Below are 23,282 nucleotides of genomic sequence, written 5' to 3' on the forward strand. Positions count from 1 at the left end.
TGCATATATATATATATATATTAAAAAAAAAAAAACAGTAAAAAACTGATATATTCACAATTTCAAATAACTGTTTTAAAGTGTAATTTATTCCTATGTTGGCGAAGCTTAATTTTCAGCATCATCACTCCAGCCTTCAGTGTCACATGATCATTCAGAAACCAATCAAATTATATTAAATATCACTTGTGCTTATATGCATATTCAAACTCTATCAAAATTGGGAAACAGAAAGTGTCATGCAAGCATCATTGATGATTGGTTACTTTCATTGATGTCAAATCTCACGTTGAATCTTTGAATAGGTGCAGACAGAAGGCCTCTTCACTGAATAATGAATTTTGGTCTGTTATTGACTCCAAAAAAAAAAAAATATATAAAATAATATAAATAAATGGAATATAGCACAAAAGCCTTTAATGATAATTTCATGATGCGTTTTATTGTAATTTTGGAGTTTACCAGCCCTAATCCCAATTCGCATACGAATTTGGAACGACATGAGGGTTAGTAAATTACAGAATTGTCATTTTTGACTGAATCATCCCATTTCACATGCGAGTGTGATGAACTCATTTGAAACTCATTTACAATCGTTTTCCCCACAATAAATATGTTCCATGAGAAGTCAGAAAGTTCTCTAAAACCAAGAATTGAGTTGAGAATACCATTGGAAATCAGATACGCATGATTTCTTGATTGTGATAATAGTTCGAACTCTCAAAAAGGGAAATGCAGCTCTATGCAAGAAAGAGGTCAACAGAGTAGCAATCGTGTCCTCATTTAACTCCTGCACCTGTTAGACCTGCAAACAAAAATATTCCTGTATGCTGCTGCATCGAATGAGGCTGATGTTACCTTACTCTTTCACACACACACAAATAAAACAAAACAAAGGATTGCAGTTTGAGCTCTCCTGATACAGGGAAATGTTTACAATGTGCAAATCTGACCTCTATTCAGACAATTCTTCATATTATTCTCGCCTTTCATTATTGACGTCTTTCTAGAAGAGTCAGGGTTTGAAAGGCGTTTCTAGCAGTTCTGGATCCAGTGTACATGCTGGCAATCAGCTCCCCCTTGAGGCTAAAAGTGGAAATGCTTCAATTATGTCATGAGCATAAGGATATCTTCATGTATGAGATCTTTAGAAAACAAATCAACAATAAATACTAAATCTATGCTGACATAAACAGCGGGAGGGGTTTATTTGATCAAAGCATGAAGCAAGTTGAAGGATACACTGGTGGATGGCTCATGTAGTGTGTTTTTGCATCACAGCACAAAGTATAACATTTCTACTGATTTCTCCAATAGAAGAGTGCAGCTCTAGAGACATCCTATATAGTCTGTAGTCCTGAGCATTTCAAGGAATAGTTCATCCTAGAATGATCATTTTCTCACCCTCATGTCATTCCAAACTTGTATGACTTCCTTTATTCTGTGGAACACAAAAGGAGAGGTTTAGGATAATGTTTACACTGCTCTTTTCCACGCTGTTAAAGTGGATGGATGCTGTCAAGCTCTACAAATGACAAAAAAAGCACCTTTTATGTACCAGGTAGTTCAAACAACTTGTGCAATATGAAGCCTTTTGGTGTCATGTGATAGCTTTGCATTTGACAAAAGTCCTTAAGTGTCACAGCAAGATGAATAGCAGTTTGAATATGTGGAAATGGAGACTGCAATATTTTCAGTGTATAATATCTATACATCACAAACATATAGTGCATTAAGTTGTATTGACTACATATTTTTGATATTTTTAGAGATTGACAGCTTCCATTCACATTCATTGCATTGGAAAATGCAGCATGAACATTCTTCAAAACATCTACTTTTGTGTTCCATAGAAAAATAGAAAGTAATATGGGTTTGAAATTAAATTAAGTAAATGAAAAAAATTTCCATTTTTGATTCCTTAAAAAGGAATTGAGAGCAGATGATTTTCTGTATGAAAGAAAGGCTTTAAGAGTTCTTCGGAGAGCATAAATTGTGAGATGGGTCCAGTAGATTTTAGCGCTCTTCTGAGGTCCCGTGCAGTTTTATTACAACAATACTGTCAAACCATCATCGTACAGTCTTTAAAAAACACCAAGAATAGTTTCATCCCAGAGCCTTTCCTCCTCTGTCCTGTTGTCTTCTTGATTCATCTTCTCTTTTCCTTTTTTCTTCTCTTTTTTGTGTTTTTGTTTGCCATCTTTTGTTTCTGTCCTTTCCTCCACTCTTCCCTGTGCTTCCTCATTTTGCACCACAACCTCTTGTTTCTCCAAGAGGTTCTCTTCTTTTTGTCTCTTTGCATGCTGTCCATCCCCGTGCCTCCTACTTTTCTTGCTTGGTCTTCTTTTACTTCTGCTTTCCTCGTCTTCGCTAGAGCTTCTGTCTCTTTTTCTTCTCTCCTTCCATTTCTTATTCCTATCCTCTTCTCTTTCTACACTTCCTCTCCTGTCTCCCTTCAGCCTCTTTTTCCTTTCACCCCGTTCCGCTTCTCCTTCCCTCCCTCTCCTTTCCGTATCAGACCCATCCTCTTGATCTCTTCTGCTCTTCCCTCGCTTTCTCATCTTCCTCTTCCGTCTCCTCCTCTCTCTGCTGTCGTCACTGCTGCTGTCACTACTGCTGCTATTATAGGAGGAGGAACCTGAGAAAGAGGAGGAGCTAAATGACTCAGGGCTCCTCCCTTTTTTATATAGTTGACCGGGTATGAATGGAGGACGGGGTTGTGGCATATATCCAGGCCGATAGTGTGGGACAGGGCCTCTCACCCCAAAGCCAAACTGAGGGACCTGAGACTGGAATTGTGGGGGCCAGTGAGGTCGAGGAAAACCAGGAGGTGGAAAACATGGCATCAACTGGCCAGGATGAGGCATTTCTTCTCCTTTTAGTGGACCTTCCGTTGTACTCTCATCCAGAACATTGCTTGCTTGTCCCAAAGTGCCGGGCCCTGCTTTGGGCTCCAGTCCCCGGGCCTTCTGCACCTGGATGTAGTCAGCCAGCTCATCCTGGAAGGAGTCATACACTTTCTTCTGAGATTTGCATAGATCCATAACTTTCTTCTCTCTAAGGATCAAGATGAATTACAAAGTCAATTTCACTGATTCAGATGGCTGATAACAAGCAGATTAGGATCAAAATATTTGCAACCAATACGGGTTTTCCAATAGCGTATGCAAATAAGTAAAATGCAGAAGTAATAGCAATATGTATATGTCTTTTTTTTTTTTTTAAGTTTACAGGAAATTTGTTCATTTGCAACACATTTTATTTCACTAATCCTACATATTTATATAGAACATTCAAACAGAAAAAAATCTATGGCAGCATTTTATCGATGAAGGTATATTTAGAAAGTAAATAAGATTCATTCTGATTGAATTTTTCCTTTAAATTATTTGAAAGCAGACAATGTTCACTTGGAAGTTCATTCATGAAGAATCCATGGTTATATAATCGATTATGTAAAAATGTCAAATATTGGCTGACTAATTGGCCTAGCCGATATATCGACCTTTCGCAAATGAAAGCTAAAGATCAGTCTTCTAAACCAAGATCCAAACCCTAGTGGCTACAACAAAATATGGCATCAAATGAAATAATTAATGAAAGTGACGTCACTCACTTGGTGAAGTGTTTGTTTCCCTGCATGTGTGCCTGGTACATCTCTATTGAGCTGAGCGCCAGACAACAAATCGGGCAAGTCAGGGAGCTCACTGTAGTGAGTGAGAGGAAAATAAAAAAGTATGAGAATAACAAGGAAATAAAGCAAACATCAAATGTAAATCCTCAAAACATGAATCTTCAATAATAAGTGAACTGACTACAACATTTCTGTTTACATTAATGGATTACATACAGTATGACCTGTTTTGGTCGATCGGATCACAAGTGGACGACACTAAATACAGGTGTAAAAGGGGTGTAAAACGTTCTGAGCTTGTCCACTCTCGACCACTTCCAGAGTTAGTCAAAAACGGATTCAAACAGACACAAAAGACTTAATGTGTAAACATTATGGGAAGCGTGCTAGCCAGACGGGATTTAAACTTTGTCTGCTTGAGAACCAAGTTTGGTTTGAAGATGAAAAATGTACCAAGCACAATGTTCTCTCACCATTCCTGATTTCTAACATGCACTCGAAACGAAAGCCGCTTCTCTCCGTATGTTTTTCCATCGTCTTTCTGCATGTTCATATGCACATTTTGTGAGCTTATTTTGTCCATTAGATCAAAATATATGAAAACAACATAAATGTACCCGCCCATAGACCCTCCCCTCGAAGAAGTCAAGACAGAAGTGGTCGAAAGTGGACAAAAGAGACAGATTAAAATGTAATTTAATTGAAATCATTTTAATCAATTAAAATGAATTAATTTAAATAAGTTTATTTAAAATCAGATAATTAAAAAACATTATTATTAATATTATTAAATTAAAACATTAATTAATTTTAATATTAATAAACAAATTTGGTAGATGCAGATGTATATTAATGTATACCATGTTCTGACTGTTCCCCCATCTGGTCCAGCATCTCAATTCGGGCCTGGTTCCGCTGATGCTTCCGGCCGCTGTAGTGCTGCTGAGCAACCAGAGGGTTGTTGAAGGAAGCGCTGCACAGCGCACAGTACTTGTTGGGGTCATCGAGGTCAACCTCTTGATCGGCCGAACCAGAAGTATCGCTCTGCTCCTGACTGATCGGGTTTTGTACAGCATTCACCGACGGGATGGCAACTGGAGATGTGGATTCTAGGACGGGCACTGAAAGTAGAATCATTTGAAAGGCGTTTATGAGAGGTTTTGCCTAGGGGTGTGACGATAACCGCATCACCGCAATATCGCGTTAATGAGATGCCTACCGCGGTGTGAGGTCATCACCGCACTTTTTTTTTTCTTTTTTTTTTGAAAGTTACAGGAGTGCATATGGTGTGTGATATGAACTATAAACACATTAATATTTGCTTATAATTTACTGTATTCTGCGAGTCCCATGTTCAAGTGCTTCTGGAGAAAAAAAAACGCTTCCTGCGCAAGGGAGGGACAGTCCGTTAAACATATGGGGGATTTATTTTTTTGTGTGTTTCTGATTATTATTAATTAACTGCTAGGTTTCAGTACTTGTGATGTTTACAGATAATGTTCAATTAAATACAAACAAACACAGGCATAAAAGACAAGCATAACGTAAACAGTTGGAGTTAGATTTTAATTGCAAGTAGCGATCTCTCTTATGTGGTATAGGCAATAACAGTTGACGGCGCTATCCGAATGACATTATTCAAAAAATAGCCACGAATATAGTGTCTAAGCCAAATACTGTGTCGCCTTTGAGGCAGGTGACAATTAAGGGGAACCCGGTGAATTTGGACAAGGCAATATGCCGTATTTGTCGCACAAAAGTATCCGTCTCGTGAGGAAATACCACTAACTTAAGACCACATCTTAGAAAAATTAACCATCCTGTGGCGTTTGCTGGACTTAAGTGCAGCACACCTACCTTAGGTCGGCGACACACTGGCTGCGTGGCGTGTCCGTTTTTATTTCGGCTCCCATGTTAACAGGTTAAAGCTTGCACACTGTGTGCCTGCGTGAGACGCGCGTCTCAGTTGCGGCACGAGGCGCGCGGAAAAAAGCGTGCATGCTAGAAATAGAACCGACGCCTATTTTTCACGCAAGCCTGTTGGAAGCGTTTCCTGGCAAAATAGAATAGGAAAAAAATGTTTGTATGTCATTTTGACATGAATACATATTAATAAATTACATTTTGATGTTTGAAAGTTTAGGTTTTGACATAAATGCAGATACAAATGTAATTAAAAAAAATATGATCGATTTTCAAATATTGCACCTGTCAATACAGAACTAAATATTCTGTAGCCTATTTTGCCATCAATACTGCCGACGCTGTCTTTGCGGTTATATATTTATGTTTAACATTAAGTATAGGCCTTCCACAACTCTCTCCCCATATGTCGAATATATCACCAATGAGGCTTATATGTCACCTAGCAGCAGCAGCGCTGTTTCTGGTGTGCAAAGACATAAAAAAAGCCACGCAGCTGACACGCAACAGAAACGCCACACTCACACCATGCAGCCAGTGTGTCGCCGGCCTTAATTAATAGTTAATTATTCATATTTACAATTTAATTAAATGTTAATTTGTTAATAAAGAATACTGCTTTATGTTATTCATTTCCATTGTCATTTACAAGCTACATGCGTTCTTGATCGCGTCTGCAGTGTGTGACGCGGCCGCGGGTGATTTATTTATTTATTTTATTTTTTTTGGGGGTGGGTGGGGGGGTCGGTTAACCGCCAAACCGCGAGATTTGTTGCTTCTTTACCGCGTTAAGAAAAAATCCCATACCGTCACAGCCCTAGTTTTGCCCACAATGGTGAAAAGCCAGATCCCAGATTGAATTTGACTCACCTCCAGGAGGTGGAGGATTGTTTTTTCTCATGTTCTTGGCATGAACTTTGCCCTCATAATGCGACTTGGCCACAGTGGGGGAGCTGAACACCATGCTGCACAGCTCGCAGAACTTCTCAGCAGACAGACCTCTCTGTAACAAAAAAGAACAAAATATGAAGAATTATAGCACGCTAACACACTTAAAAGCAATACATGCATATTCTATGATCTGTTACATACCAATAGGCCTCCACAGTCTTGGCTCGTCATGTTCGTTTTAGCTTTGTTGTTCAAGTACATCCTGACTCTTTGTGCATGCTTTTTCCCCTGGTAGCATAGAAAGCAGTGTTAGAAATATGACTGCAGCCCTTTTGAGATAAACTTGAAACAGAAAAACTTGATTTCACAAACCTCATAATGAGAAAGTCTCTGGGACTCGTGAATCAGGGTTGCTTCACACACATGACAGAAGTTATCCGTCAACAGGCCTTTGAGAAGATCACTGTCACTTTGAGACCCTGCAGGAAAATCAGACAATAATGTACACATTTAAACAGAGTGGCTTTAAGGATTGAAATTACTTGGAACATATTTTTGTTGAGTGATGTGGTTTGTGTAGACGGGATCTCATTAGCACAGATTTTCATGGGGCATGACATTTATGATTAGAAATGGATTTTAGATTCAAAGTGAGGCATTCAGTAATACTAGTCAACAATAAATGGAGAGTACTGTACTGTGTCTCTTAGAAATATAATTATATCTGGTTATCAGTATTTATCAAAATTGATTTAACAAATGACGAGCATGAGCAGAATGAATTCTGTTCATGAATTAATGCTCACATAAACTGTTGGACTGATCTGAATGCGACAATTCACACAAGAATGGTATTACGGACGATTTACAGAGGAATTCGTTCTGCTCATATTTCATGAATGAGGCCCAATGTGTGCAAGCAAAACATACTAGTAATAGTATATACAGTTCTTGTGGAGCAAAAACTAGTGGAACAAGTCAAAATGTTAAAAATAAATAAATAACAGAATTAAGGATGCAACCAGTTATTTTCATGCTATGCTTGACTGATAAATGACCGATATAATTTTTTTTTTAATGATTAAAAACACACAAACACAGTTAAAGACCAATAGTTCTAGGCATCACATTATAATGTAAAAACTAAATTATTAAAATTTCACTGATTTGAAAAATTATAATAAATTATATTGTGCATCACTAAATAGACAATTAGTGCATGCTGTGATTTCTTTTGCCAATATTTTAATGAATGCACTGCTGCAATGTACATATCTATAAATGGAAGAGTGATGTTCATGTCAAACTTACATGAATTCTACTTATTTGCATAAAATGGTGATTTCAGTTCCCTCGACAGGGCAGTTTGTTCCCTGAATGTGTCGTTGAACTCCCAGTTCAAACAATTTAGTCACAAAATGTTACAAGTAATAAAATTGAATTAAAAAGGAATTCATCCTAGTAGAATTCATCAACTAGATTTGGATTTTTTAATGTTCATTTGTTTGTACTGCTGTCTCATAAAAAAAGACGCATTTTTTATACAAATACTATTTTTTTATTTAAATAAAATGACAAATTAGTTAGAAATATAAGTAATAATAAAAAAGCTGAAAACGCACTAAAACGTTTTAGATTTGCACAAACCAGCTGTTATTTTCAAGAATAAGGATTAGTTTAGGCTAAAAATACATTAGCTATCTGGCTAGATTGTGGTTTAATCGTCGAATTAACCGATCTACACGATGTTTTGTTTCATTAAACCCACGTTTTGTGTCGTATCGTGTATTTTCAGCCGATGCACTACTTAAACACAAAAGATTGTTGTTAAAAAAGGGATTTTTGTGGTGGTTGTTTAAGGTGAATAATCATGGGTGTTAATATTTAGCCTAGCCTAGCTTGTTGGCTCGCTAAGCTTTATTACCACCCATGAATCCATCTCAAACAACTCAAACACAAACATTCGATGCAAATAAACTCCATATGACTGCATTTTGTAAGTTTTTGAAGGGTTTCAACTGATAGACTCACCTTCTTCAACCTGAGAAATATTGGTGTTAGTGTTTTGTACTGTTTCTGGATTGATATCGTCTGTATTTTTGATATTGTCAGTTTCCGCACACTGCGGAGAACACGATACACTAGCTTCAAGCTCGGACATTTCTTTAAACCTGGAAATAAATCAAAAATTGAAGCAAATTTAGCTAAAATGCCAGAGAGCTCTACATGGTAATGTCTAGGATATGAAGGGAAGTGATGTGCGCAGAGCGCATGCGCAGTATAATGATCATAATCACGTTTCTTTACGTGCCAGCCATTGAATTGAGCAGATGCTTACTGCCACCATCTGGTGTTTTTATGTTATTCGAGATTAAATAGCCTACCTATCATTAAATATAACCTTTGTATTATTAAATAAACCAAATATATCATGATGCACTACATCTTATATGAAGTATGCAATTATATAGTCAATGGTATAAGCATCGTTTCTGCTAAAATACCCTTTGACTAGTAACCAAAAGTCCAAATCATAGTCTCTGCTGCACCAATTCAACTGATATAAATACTAGTGTAGAACATTGCATAGAAACCGTGTCTATTCCTCGTTTAGTGAGATCAAATAATAAATCTAATGCAGGATCTAGGAAAAATCTAATTGTTATTAAAACAGAAAATGTTGCTATTAGTAAACAAAAACTATTTCTAAAGCTAGGTCTTCTAAACATTAGATCACTCACACCTAAGGCAGTTATTGTAAATGAAATAGTCACAGATAATAGCTTCGATATACTTTGCCTTACTGAAACCTGGCTTAAACCAAATGATTATTTCGGTATTAATGAGTCTACTCCTCCTGGATACTGTTATAAGCATGAGCCCCGTCTGATTGGTCGTGGCGGAGGTGTTGCAACCATTTATAAAGATATTCTAAATGTTACCCAGAAAACGGGTTATAAGTTTATTTCATTTGAAGTACTTGTACTAAATGTTACGCTCTTAGATGTTAGAAAAACATCCCTATTATCTCTAGCCTTGGCTACCGTATATAGACCGCCAGGGCCTTACGCTGATTTCCTAAAAGAGTTTGCAGATTTTCTCTCAGACCTATTAGTCAATGTCGATAAAGCACTAATTGTTGGAGATTTTAACATACACGTAGATAATCCAAATGATGCGTTAGGAGCTGCGTTTACAGATTTATTAAATTCATTTGGGGTCAAGCAAAACGTCACCGGACCAACACATCGTCTTAATCATACACTCGATTTAATTATATCACATGGAACCGATCCAACCGATATAGATATCATTCCACAAAGTGATGAAGTCACTGATCACTACATGGTAACTTGCATATTACGTACTGCTGTAATATGTCATGCGGCGTCGCGTTATCAACCAGGCAGAACAATCCTCCCATCCACCATAGATAATTTCTCAAATTGCTTATCTAATCTGTCTCAGCTGCTGCCTGAACCCAAACAAACAGATGAACTAGAAGAACTAACTAGCACTATGAGCACCATTCTCTCTAGAACATTGGATGTGGTTGCACCTATTAAATTAAAAAAGGTCAGAGAGAAAAATAAAGCACCATGGTATAACAATACTACGCATGTTTTAAAGAGAGAAACGCGTATTTTAGAGCGTAAATGGAAACAAACTAATTTAGAGGTCTTTAGAATCACGTGGAAAGACAGTATGTCACGTTATAAAAAGGCCCTAAAAGCGGCCAGGGCTGAGCACCTCCGCAAACTAATAGAAAACAACCAAAACAATCCAAGGTTTTTATTTAACACCGTGGCTAGACTAACAAATAAACAGACGTCACCCGAACAAAATATCCCGTTACAGTTCAGTAGTAATGATTTCATGAACTTCTTCACTGAGAAAATAGAAAGCATCAGAACCACAATTGTAAACGTTCAATCTTCAATCGCGCCTTATAATTCAGCTTCAATTATCACCCCGAAAGAACAATTACAGTGCTTTACAACTATAGAACAAAAAGAGTTAAATAAACTTATCACTTCATCTAAAACAACAACATGTTTATTAGATCCTATACCAACTAAACTACTGAAAGAAGTGTTACCTGTAGTGGAAGATCCTCTCCTCAATATTATTAACTCGTCTTTATCTTTAGGTCATGTTCCAAGAACATTTAAACTGGCAGTTATAAAACCTCTCATTAAGAAACCACAATTAGATCATAATAATCTAGCAAATTATAGACCCATTTCAAATCTTCCATTTATGTCTAAAATATTAGAAAAAGTGGTGTCCGCTCAACTGGGCTCTTTCTTGCAACAAAATGAGATCTATGAAAAGTTTCAGTCTGGATTCAGACCGCATCATAGCACTGAAACTGCGCTCGTTAAAATCACAAATGATTTACTTTTAGCTTCTGACCAAGGCTGTATCTCAATACTAGTTTTACTTGATCTTAGTGCTGCGTTCGATACTATAGATCATACATTACTCTTAGATCGACTACAAAATTATACTGGTGTTCAAGGACAAGCACTAAGCTGGTTCAAATCATACCTATCTGACCGCTACCATTTTGTCTATTTAAATGGAGAAAAATCGATCATAACTCCAGTAAACTATGGAGTGCCGCAGGGATCTGTGTTAGGCCCTCTGTTATTTTCAATATATATGATGCCACTTGGAAATATTATAAGGAAACATGGAATTAGTTTCCATTGTTATGCTGATGACACTCAAATATATATTTCATCACGGCCGGATGAAAACGCAAAATTTTCCAAATTGACAGAGTGTGTTAAAGATATAAAAGATTGGATGACCCGTAATTTTCTTTTATTAAATCCAGACAAGACAGAGGTAATACTTATCGGTTCAAAAAACCGCCCACAAAACCTCGCACAATACAACTTTAACATCATAGGATGTCCTGTTACTTTATCCTCTACAGTAAAAGACCTGGGTGTTATACTCGATTGCAACCTGTCTTTTGAAAATCATATTTCATATGTTACAAAAACAGCCTTTTTCCACCTTAGAAACATTGCTAAGCTACGTAATATGCTATCAGTTTCTGATGCAGAAAAGTTAGTTCATGCATTCATGACCTCGAGACTGGATTACTGTAATGCTTTACTAGCTGGTTGTCCTGCATCCTCAATAAACAAGCTACAGTTAGTCCAAAATGCCGCCGCTAGAGTTCTTACTAGATCAAGAAAATATGATCATATAACACCGATTTTATCATCACTGCATTGGTTACCTATAAAGTTCCGTATTAATTATAAGGTATTGCTACTGACTTATAAAGCCCTAAACGGCTTAGCTCCAGTCTATTTAACGGATCTTTTATCACCCTATAATCCATCGCGCTCTTTAAGATCACTAAATTCAAGGCTTTTGGTCATACCTAGGATATCCAGAACCACCAAAGGAGGGAGAGCATTCTCACATTTGGCTCCAAAACTCTGGAATAGTCTTCCTGATACTGTTCGTTGCTCAGACTCGCTCTCCCAGTTTAAAACTAGATTAAAGTCGCATCTCTTCAGCCAGGCATTCATATAATCCTACAGTTCAAACTACAATCCGGCCTCTAGCTCATAAATGCCAGAGGAGAACTGGCCCCCGACTGAGCCTGGGTTCTCCCAAGGTTTTTTTTCTCCATTAGGTCACCTGATGGAGTTTTAGGACACCATTAGGTCACTTGATGAAGTTTTTCGGTTCCTTGCCACTGTTGCCTTTGGCTTGCTCAGTTGGGGATATTTTGGGGATATTTAATTTAATTTTATCAATCAATAAATTCATCTTGAAACAAATTTTGTTGTATTATTTTAATTTAATACTGTGAAGCTGCTTTGATACAATCTGTATTGTGAAAAGCGCTATACAAATAAACTTGACTTGACTTGACTTAAAATAAAAAGCATGCAGATATTATTACTACTACTGTAAAATAATAATACAGTAAAATGGGATCTCATTTTAACAGTGTCAGAATCAACGTCATTTTGCTTCATTTCTTTTTCTGTGTTGGCTAACCGGTTAAACTGTAGCCTAGTATCTGGTAAACAGTTAAAATATAGTAAAGAGTAAAATATAGTTAAAAAACAACAACTTATTTGGCATATCAGAAACCTGCATCTGAAATGAATTCAGGTTGGTGATTTATTAACATTATGATTTATTCCTTCAGTCTGAGAAACAGGTGAAAAGCCATGCATTTCTAATACATTAACTGAAGACAAATATGAACTGGGCAAAAATAGAGACGAATAACTATACAGTTCTGGATCACTGAAGACACTGGAGACAGTTCTCATAGAAAATACATATCATTCCTTGAATAAAGTTGATTAGTGTATAACACAAGAGAAAAAAAAAGACTAAGAAATCAACTGAAATCTGTTAAAATAGTAACAATGTTCCTTATAAAACTGTGAAGGTATAATACAGTGATGGTATCAAATTAATCAAATGATATAGGCTAGTGAAGGACTGTCATATCATACCATTTAGTATTATTAATTCCTTGTTTCATGAATTTAATTCCAAATTACTTTCATATGGTTTGATGCAGCACATAAATCATATCTTTCAGTGACCATTTGTCAGTGGCAAAATAGATGCATAGTTAAATTAGATGCAATATTGTCACTGACCGTTTATAGGAATGCATTACTCATGTAAAAATAAGTTTTGTGGAGCGTATTTGAAGACGAGTCTGTCCAAGCAAAGAAACAAAACAGAAAATAACTGTATGGCATAAGAGTGTGCTATGAGACACCTCCATTCCTCCTTTTCTTCCGGATCACTAGGAGAGCCATGTAACAGACGGTGGCAGTGAGGAGGACGGTTAGGAGAATCAACAAACCGATCCATGCCGCAGGACACAAGCCCTTCCTAATCCCCACAGGTTCCTCTGGAAGAAGACTGCTCACACTGAGTATATAACCCAGAGCCCAGCCCACAGAGGCCTCACCTGCCTGAAACATATAGTAGAGATTGAAAGTTTGGTTTGGGGGGGGGTTTGCATACTGCACATTCACATAATTGTCAAATTTTGCATTTTAATTAGCAGCAAACTGGAAAAATGGTTTGTCTTGCCCAATTCAGAAGTTAAACTGGTTCTGTTATACTGTATCACCATGTTGATAAACTCACCTTTTTCTGGAAAGCAACATTTTGGAACGAATGTTCATCAAAGCTATAACCCCTAAGCATTAGCACTTGTATATACACTGCAACTGCACAATAATCCTTCAGGTATTTTTTCAAGTCGGGGGCTTTCTTGGTCATCTATAATGAACAGGAGATATTGATATGAATTAGATTTAGGACTATGCAATGCGGCGGTGTATTTATCACAAGCAGACACATTTTTATGAGCAGTACCTCAACTTTTTACTAGTAAGTTATATGTTTGTCAAACTCATAAAAACTGTCTAGAAAATATCCATTTAATATTTCACCCAGAAATCTCTTTCTCATATATATAGGCCTAATAAGATCTCTTTCATTGCCATTATTTTCACGATTTTTTATTTTATTATTCTCGTTACTTTAATGCAAATTACAGTAACCTCATTCTTATTTCTACTGTACAATGCATGAAAAACGAATGATATATTATTTAAATGGGAAGGTACATCATGTTTCATACATCATAGTATTTGTTGTACTGGTTTCAATTTATGCTGATAGATATAACATTTTGAATGAGTATTTTTTTGTAAAAAATTGTAATACAAAATATAAAACAACCAACTAACTAACCAACTAAATCCAGATGCAATTTGATTTGGGTGAAAATGTGCTTAATTGTCATTTTCAATCTGAGGTGACATGGACATATCATGAGATTTATTTGATTTATTGGCAAATGGTGCTATTCTCACACATATGCACACACACTCACATATTATACCTCTTCTATGGTCATATTACACACAGCCTGCGTAGCCTCCTCTAGCTGAGCAGAGGTGCTGATCTTTATCCCTGTACTTTCCTGGAGATAACTGTGAGTGAAGAAATAGGCGGAGAAGGCCTGAAAGAAAGAGAAATGCATAAGATGCTATATTCTATTAAACTCATATGACCATTTCTGGGCCCCTCACCATGAAGCCCCCTCTGATGTTGGGCTGGAAAACTCCATTAAAGGAACACTGAGAAAAGGGGCAGGAGTGGAAGGAAAATATTTCAGAAGTGTTGCCAAGGCAGCTTTGGTAGTCCCCGGTGCCTTGCACTCTGATCCACGAATGAGGGTCGTAAGTTTTGGGTCTCCTTGACGCTGCACAAGGCGAGTCAAACACTTCCTCCATCTTGAAGACATCAGTGAAGTCAGATGGGTAGCAGGGATGATACACATTGCTAGTATTACCCTGCGACTGAAATTAAGACATACTAGATGAGTGTTAACTGTGATGTTATTTACTCACAGGACAAAAAGAATCAGGACAAAAAGAAGTTTGTTTATGACCAAGTGTCTACATAACATATATTGCAGTATCATTTGATTTGTGATGCATCATACTGTAACCAGGTAGGCCAGGATCATGCGCAGAGCCTCTTCTTTACCATAGCACAGGTAACTATGTGTGTAGAGGGAATACTCTTGCCCGTAGAGACGCAAGGTCATGTGGTTTCTCTCGTTTTCAACTTTCTCTGGGGTCTCAAAGGTGATCTGTGTGGACGCCCCACCTAAATCCAACGCTCCGACTGTTTTTCTGCCAGGGTTAAGCCACCGGCCCACATAGCCATACTACATGTGGAAATGAGCAAACAAAGACAGAAAACGGCCACTAGATGGCCCAAGCAGTTGAGAAACTGGTAACCATAAATCAAAACACTCACTGGCTTAATATTTAGAACTCTGTTTTAGAAGTGACAAAGCTTAAGTATAATTATTGACTTTGACTGACCAAAAGATCATACTCTAACAGAATGAAAGTACCTTTATGAAGTTTTCAAGGAGGTAGTTCACAGTGATCCAACCGTAAACCCCCTCTTCTTGACCACTCAAAATGACTGCTCCTCGAAAGCTAAATGGAAAAGATTTGATTTTCTGTTTGACTTCTTGAAGAACCTTAAATGCTTTGTCGGGACTGGTAATTCTGGAGAAAGTAAAAGACAGTGAAAATTAAATGTATCTGAAGGATGAAAAAAAAAAAGCCAACAGCAAATGTCATTCTGGCAGACCAAAAATATTACATATAAAATATTTACAGACAGAATATAGTCTACAATGGCCCCAAAAGGTTTTTGGACACTTAAGACACTAAATTTCTGTCATGGCAACTCTCTGAGTATTTGACATGGTAATGGAAATGACAATGTTACCGTTTTTCTCGATTGCTAACACACATTCATGAAATAATTCACCATTTTCTCACAAATATAAACACAATATAGAAACTTGTACAAATCTCAATGTCAAAATCAAATATTTTAGTCAAAAACACATTTTTGTCTTTTTTGTCATGTGGAAGAAATTTAATATGTTCTATATGTTTGCATTTTCTTATATTCATAGAATCTTAGTATGTATGTGTATGACTTTGTATACGAGACTTGACAAAAAGTAATGTGTTTCTAAATGTATGACCGAGACAGAGGGTCTCCATTCAAAGGTAGAATATGATAAACAAGTCTAAACAATGTGTTAGTTATGGCTGAGACATATCTTCAGTTTAGCCTCGAGAAATAACCTTGGGGGAGCCAGTACTATAAAGAAGGAAGGATGCCCTCCTCTCGTTGTCACACTCTGCAGCCACTTTGTATAACTATGATTGCTGACCTTTCCTTATAAATAATCTTTAAAGACAATTGATACATGTTTGTCTCTTATTCAGTAATAGAAAATGGTTTGCCACCACAGTCACAATCAAACTTTAGTCTCGGAGACCCTGTTATAACATCCTACAAGGTAAAAAAAAAAGAAAAAAGAAAAAAAGATGACATCTAGTCGAGAAGACTAGTAATAATATTCACGTTAATCAGATATTGGTTGTGTCCGAAATTGCCCCATACCCTCATAGCAATATCAAACTTATTTCTTGAACACAGTTCCAGAAGTGGGATTGAATGTGAGATTGAATAAGTGCACTCAATAACGTCCACAATGGTTTTGGACAACCAAATGGCTGTTCCCTCAAATAGTGCCCTATTTAAAGTCTCTATGAAAAGTTTTTTGGCTTTTAGTATGAATAGGCCTATGTTAGCCGTACTGTTATCTATAAGCTAGTGTGCTCCAAAACAATGACAAAATTCGCATTTAGAAGACCAAACCCAACGTTGAAAATGAAAATCAGATTGATGTCAGAAACCAACATCAGTCGTGTTCTGACGTCAACCCAACTTTCATTTCCAACCAAAATCCAACGTCTGTCCGACGTTTTACGAGTTTGAGGGCGTACAACATGTGCTATTACTGTTACGGTACATAGACTATTACAGTACATAGACTATTGAAAGTTCTGTCAGCTAAAGTAATGCTGTTGTTTTGTGTACTGCACTGTATGTGTGAGTAAAAACCCTGTAGATGAGCCTGTACTCCCCTCATGGTCATTCCATGCACAAGAACGTGGTTAACTATAGTGCTTTGAATATCATCAGGAACAAAATCTCCTTGACCCCGTCCCCTTCATTTCTCTTTTCCTTTCCCTTCCTCTTCCTCTTTGTCTCTCACCACGAGGATTCATTCTCCAAAGCACCCAATCACCTGTGGGCCTATATTATCCTGAGATTCTGATTGATGTGTCATCAGTTTTGCTACTTAATGTTTACACATGGATAAATGTGTGCTTTTTGAGTTCACAGTGTGGCACTTGAGTTAATTATGTTATGTTTGTGTTTTCTGAATGAGAACATTGTTACATAAAACCTGTGCAATATGAGGGCATTTTGTGTAGATTTTTGCAGAAAACATTGAGAAAATTGGAATGTGTCTGAAAACAGGTGAAACGTGTTAATAGTTTTGAGAAATGTGTCTTTGTTTTGAGAACTGAATGAATGGTTTGAGGAATTGGGCCAACTAAATCTGAAGAGCAGTACGGGACTTGCTACTGCCAATACATCACAACACGCTTCTGTGAGCAAGTAAGACATGCTGCTGCTGTACAATACAGATGATTATACATGATTTACCCATAACAGATCTGTACAAGTGGAGCTGGGGAAGGTGGAGGTTTTCTGAAGCGTGCTGCAAACTGCTATAGCAGACACTGACCGAGTATTTGAAAGAAAGATGAGCAGCAAGCTCATTGGCTACTGATCCAGCAGGAACCAATCAGCTGTGCCCTATAGAGAATGATGTGATTTCAGGCAGGTTGAGTTAAAGACCTATCAGCCTGGGCAATCTGGAGTTTCATGCCATAACTATATTTGTACAAATTAGACAAAACAAAACCAAAAAGCAAATTCTTATAGAACCAACTTCTCTTTTCTTATTTAATGAACTAAGTCATTTCCCCTCAAATTTGTTTCTTTTTATATGTTACTATTTATTTATTTTCTTTCTTCTGCTGAGCACAAAATAAGATATTGTGAAGAATATGGGTAACCAAACAGGCCCAGGGCCCCATTGACTTACATAGTATGGAAAAAATACAGAAACCTGTTTGGTTATCATCATTCTTCAAAATATCTTCTTTTGTGCTCAGCAGAAGAAAAAAAAATTAATTCAGGTTTAGAACAACGTGAGGGTGAGTAAATTAGTGAAGTTCACAATGTAATTTCGGGAGGAGTGAACCCATCTAATCTTTCAATTAACCACCAGAGCATATTAGCAGGAGCTCACCTTGCTCTGGCATCATCTTTTTTGGCATCCCTCCACCTACCCAACTCCACCAACATAATTTAGGCATCTTGCTACCATACTCATCATCCAAGCATTAGTAGTCCCACTGGGGGGTATATCTCAAGTTGAAGCTGCTTCCTCGAGCCCCTCCACTGCGGACAGCAAGCCAAATACACTTAACCTTATTAGCTTAAAGATTATATGGGCAAAGGAACTCGTGAATGACAGAATTTTCATTTTTGGGTGAACTATCCCTTTAATCTTCCTGACAATGTAGCCTACATTATTTGAGCAAAATTCACTTTTTGCCAACCAGAAAGGTTTTTTTTATATAATCTTTTTATGCATAAAAACGTTCAATACTTCATGTAGTAACATAAGAAGAAAAACACACTCACCTCAGAAGTCTCATACCAGCAGTGGCTCCAAGATACACAGGGGTGCGGTGATGTCTATCTGGGGGAATGTCCTGCATGGCCTGCTTCAAGCATGCCTCGAGGCTGCGGCCCGCTGCGCCCCGCTGACCAGCATAAGCAGAGATTCCTCCTCCTGCGCCATAGGAACACAAAACACATACAGTATTTATTTACTTACTTACTATTTAACTATTACTATTCACAGAGTGAAATAGTTTCATATGCCTGAAAATATATTGTGGAAAATCTAGTTTTGATTCTGAACATGCTTAAGATGTTTTTTGCGTTAGATGTTTATCTGTATGTCAAATATCTTCACCATTTATCTGCCTGTATACATTTGAAGAATTTCAGTAAGTCTTTTGACCTTTGACATGACACTCGCTGTGCTGGGCGACCACGCCTGTGCCATTTAACTTGTCCGCTGGCCATCTGTAGGTGTACAAGGCAGTATGTGAGGAGCCAGCGTCCAGCACAATCCCATACTGCAATGGGAGAGAGAGAGAGAGAGAGAGAGAGAGAGAGAGAGAGAGAGAGAGAGAGAGAGAGAGAGAGAGAGAAAGGTTTAAAAATCCATGTTCAGTTTGCTCTTTAGTATGTGATTAATGTATTGTCATAAAAGATGTTCTGACAGTGGTTTATTCGCAGAAACCACTATATTCTGCGAAAGCCAGCATATTTTCCAGTACAATAACATAAGCATTTGTACAAAATGTGTTTCTGTGACCTGTCACACACAGTTATTTACCCACAGCTCCCAGGGGTTTACATGCACCTGGTGACCGATGACACACTCTTGGAGATGCAATTCCCAGAAGAATCTGATATAACAAACTGTTCTGAGTCTGCATCTTTATTTGTTCCAGGGTTCACAAGAAACAAAATGACTTTTCTTAATGTTTACCTTGTGAAGTTTACCTCCCCATGGCCGCAAAACTGACTAAGTATCTGGTTATAATTTCAGATTTGTACTTGTGGTTTAGGATCTGTCTTTCAGATTTTATGTTGTTGTCTATGACTCTGGAGAGATTGGATATGAATTACTAAGTATCCGAGGGTGGATGTGAAATCATATACAGGTAAAGTACTATTCAGAACTACTTTGAGAGATAAATTACCCATTATACAACAAGCACAGCATATTAGTGTGTGCTCAAAACATAATATTTCAAAAACACCACAATTCCTCTTTGTACCATTTGCCAAAATCATGTCTCCCTCTAATCAAGATAACCTGCATAAAAATGTAAGTTAGCGGAAGGAAGAAAGAAAGAAAGAAAGAAAGTGTTTTTACATTTTTAATTGTCAAGAATTTATAAGTAATTATACTAACCATGTACTGCGGCTCCTCTCTCAGTTCATGTATAGGTACAGTTAGGAGTAGAATAGACACGATTCCAAACAGAAGGAACGTTCCTGAGGCAACAAACCTAACAAACAGTTTATCCATCAGTAAAGTTGGGGTCTGCCTGGTGCAATTCGGATAGTGAAGGAGCAAGGGCAACTCCTCCACCCACCCCTGCTCCTTCACAAAAGTACAAACTTCTCTACCAGCCCCACTAATAGAAACAATCAGTGACAGTTTCAATCTAGATAGATACTTAATTTACAATTAATATTTATTATTAATTAATTAATTTTATGATGTTAAAAGATTCATTAAATTAACAAATTGTTGTAGATTGGAGTGGAATCAGAACATGTCTTGCACTAATAATAAATCTAAAAATCTTCTTTTTTTTTTTTTTTTTTATCTTTTGTGGAATGAATGAGGGAGGGAGTGTTCCAAACATTCCTAAATTATCTTTTGTATCATCTGTTTGTGACTTCTAATGGTGTGTTCACTGGTGCATCTGACTAGAATCCTGAGTCTGAGTCATTCTTGTGCAGTAGGACTAATGTGACGGAGAACAGATTTATTTACAAGGGTTCTCTTCATTCAGTGCTCACTGCCTCTATTCAAAAGCGGACACAGAAAGCATGCTCTGAATAGGACAATTCCTGCCAAGAGCAGAAGCACTTTGCATTAACAAGCCTACTTTGTATCCACAATGCACTACTCTACGTGTGGTAAGAATTTCCTGTTTGGTGTTGAAGAGGGAGGATGAAGAAATGTGTGACATCATCTACATTTTAGTGAAATATTTTGCACTTGAGCATGCTTGAGCAGTTATGTTATTTCATGACAAAATAGAATGACTAAATTAAGTCTGCCCAAACAACCTGATCTTAAATTGAACAAGATGTCAAAAATATGGCAAAGGTTTTGTTTTTGCTTTAGTGTTTACAGTACAATCAAATCACATACTGAGTGGTATTATGATTTGAGTTTGCATTAGCTTGTAAGGAGAATTGAAAACATTTCTCATGAAACATTCAAGTTTAAAGATTCACAAGCAGTCAGCACAAAGTTTAAACAAGAAGCATTTTATGTACAGTATTTAACTACATTTCAAGCGCCACTTGATAAAGATTAACAATTTTAAATAGATGGATAAATACACTGACTTGGCACATTTTAATAGGCATACTTTTCAAGATCATGTAATGACAAACCTTAGGATGCCATTTAAATAAATACAAAACTAAAAATTCAGGAACTAAGTAACCTGAATGCGTGAATAATTTCCTTAATACACACACAATTCTTACACTGGAAACTGTTACTTCAGTTCCTCAAACAAACAAAACAGCAACATAATGCACAAATGCACCAAATACTAAAACAAAAACAAGAAAACATGTAACATCTCAGTCCTGGTTTTCCAGCTCTGGTGTAGTGTTTTGAAATATTGGGGCAACAGACTCCTCCTCTTGACACAGGCGCCAGACCACGATGCAATAATAATTGAGCAGGAGAAGCAGCAACATGACAGCCAAGGCCAAAACGACCAGAAGGGCCACCACAAGTCTCTTTCTGGTGTAAAATGGGTGCGATGACCAGTGGTCACTGTGGGACGCTTCCTCCAGTGAGTGTTTAGGCGAGGACAGAAAGTGTTTAATCCAGGTCCCAGCAGGAGCAACAGGTAAAAATAATAAGCATGCTTCTCTGTCACCCATCATCACAGAAAGAAAAAGCCTCTTGCCCACAGAGCAACTGTCACTTCCACCTGCCAGTCAGAGACTGAAAAAGAAACATACAGTGATATGGTTAAATTAAGCAGCCTATAGTGCAAGTCACAACAACCACACACACACACGTTGGTACACATATCATTACGAGGACATTCTATAGCCGTAATCGGTTTGGGTTTCCATGTTTTATGGGGACTTTCCATGATTTTTCTTTTATGACAAGCTGTACATTCTATCTTCTATCCATAACCCTAAACCTACCCATTACAGAAAACGTCCTGTATTTTTACATTGTTAAAAAAAACATCACTTGGTATGATTTATAAGCCGTTTTCCTCATGGGGACCAAAAAAATGCCCCCACAACCCTAACCCACCCTAGCAACTACACAGCAACACACTAAAACATACCAAACCCCTTTAGCAACTACTTAGCAATGCCATGGCAACCCCCTAGCAACGTTAGTTTTCCACAGACCAGCGCCACTCGCATTTTCTTAAGAAATAAATCTAGTCTCAAGCCATAACAATTTACCACGGCATTGAATCACGCTTTAAGAATCTTTAAGTTGTTTGTATAATTTGTTTATCGGTTAACTTATTTTACGACAGTGACGACAGCGGTGGTAGTTTTATGACAGTATCTGGCAGCATAATTTGGCGCAAACTTTACTTGAGTGAAAGCAAAAACAAAACAAAAAAGTAAACAACGCTAAACCAGCTAAAACCGAATTCCTTTATCTGTTTTCCCATCAATTATGTTGTCCACTTTCACTTTTATATTTTAGGGGAGGAAAAAGGCTTGTTTAGAATAGGAGAATCTCTCCAACTGCGTTCAGTCAGTGGAATAAAGAGACACTGTAAGAACAGGTAAGATGACACGACGCTCGCGCACTTTATTGATGATAATTAAATCGTCGTGTTCTAGATGGTGTGAAACAGTTTAAAATCATTTCGACAGACTGAACATGTTTTAATAATCGAGCTATCATTTAGTTGTGCACAGCAAAGACTAGCAAACTCACCTGTTATAGACGTCAGTGTTTGGCAGAGGAACAGTCTTCCCCTCGCTTTTGATACCGCCTCTTAAATACTGTCGGGCGTTTTCATCATACTTTCAAATTCATATTGCGAGATAAACAAGTCACTTTTTGACCACTACCCCCATAACGTAGACGTCTGACTAATTTATGCATCTCCACCTCTCCAGAACTGACAGTAGCTAATATTAAACTTTCTGGGAAAGGGATAGTGAAGTATGTCTTTATTTACTGAAATACTATATATATACAGGTATATCTATATCTATGTGTATATATATATATATATATATATATATATATATATATATATATATATATATATATATATATATGTGTGTGTGTGTTTGTGTGTATATATATATATATGTAAGTATATATATATATATATATATGTAAGTATATATATATATATATACCTGGATATATTTAAAACATTAATGGATATTTCTAAAGTTAATATAATATGACACACATTATGCTCACAAAATTGAGAAGACAATTAGGCTAGTTGTG

The 23,282-nt window shown here is 37.1% G+C and overlaps 2 protein-coding genes across 2 annotated transcripts; both read right to left on the minus strand.

Moving 5' to 3' along the window:
* Positions 1-1,177: 1,177 nt before the first annotated feature.
* zmat1 (zinc finger matrin-type 1) lies at positions 1,178-8,709 on the minus strand. The gene is made up of 7 exons (XM_082141997.1): positions 8,480-8,709; positions 6,821-6,927; positions 6,650-6,736; positions 6,428-6,560; positions 4,495-4,755; positions 3,617-3,707; positions 1,178-3,057 (listed from the first exon to the last, which is right to left on the minus strand). Exons 1-7 carry the CDS (start codon positions 8,607-8,609, stop codon positions 2,085-2,087), a joined length of 1,782 nt encoding a protein of 593 aa, XP_081998123.1. The 5' UTR covers positions 8,610-8,709; the 3' UTR covers positions 1,178-2,084.
* Positions 8,710-12,603: 3,894 nt separating this feature from the next.
* Positions 12,604-20,259, minus strand: entpd2b (ectonucleoside triphosphate diphosphohydrolase 2b). The gene is made up of 9 exons (XM_082142166.1): positions 19,986-20,259; positions 19,020-19,137; positions 18,635-18,785; positions 15,393-15,552; positions 14,973-15,200; positions 14,557-14,826; positions 14,367-14,486; positions 13,604-13,738; positions 12,604-13,425 (listed from the first exon to the last, which is right to left on the minus strand). The coding sequence occupies exons 1-9, from the start codon at positions 20,100-20,102 to the stop codon at positions 13,216-13,218; spliced, it is 1,509 nt and encodes a 502-aa protein (XP_081998292.1). The 5' UTR covers positions 20,103-20,259; the 3' UTR covers positions 12,604-13,215.
* Positions 20,260-23,282: the final 3,023 nt, after the last annotated feature.

Source organism: Leuciscus leuciscus, assembly GCF_965113295.1.
Source record: "Leuciscus leuciscus genome assembly, chromosome: 16".
Classification (NCBI taxonomy): Eukaryota; Metazoa; Chordata; class Actinopteri; order Cypriniformes; family Leuciscidae; genus Leuciscus; species Leuciscus leuciscus.

Coding starts and splice junctions, on each gene's coding strand:
- zmat1 (XM_082141997.1), bottom strand. CDS start 8,609: ATGTCCGAGCTTGAAGCTAGTGTATCGTGTTCTCCGCAGTGTGCGGAA. Junction 4,756..6,427: donor CAATCCTCCACCTCCTGGAG/GTGAGTCAAATT, acceptor TTCTACTTTCAG/TGCCCGTCCTAGAATCCACA. Junction 3,708..4,494: donor GGGGGAACAGTCAGAACATG/GTATACATTAAT, acceptor CACTCACTACAG/TGAGCTCCCTGACTTGCCCG.
- entpd2b (XM_082142166.1), bottom strand. CDS start 20,102: ATGGATAAACTGTTTGTTAGGTTTGTTGCCTCAGGAACGTTCCTTCTG. Junction 15,553..18,634: donor GCTGGTATGAGACTTCTGAG/GTGAGTGTGTTT, acceptor TACTTTCTCCAG/AATTACCAGTCCCGACAAAG. Junction 14,487..14,556: donor ACATCAGAGGGGGCTTCATG/GTGAGGGGCCCA, acceptor TCTTTCTTTCAG/GCCTTCTCCGCCTATTTCTT.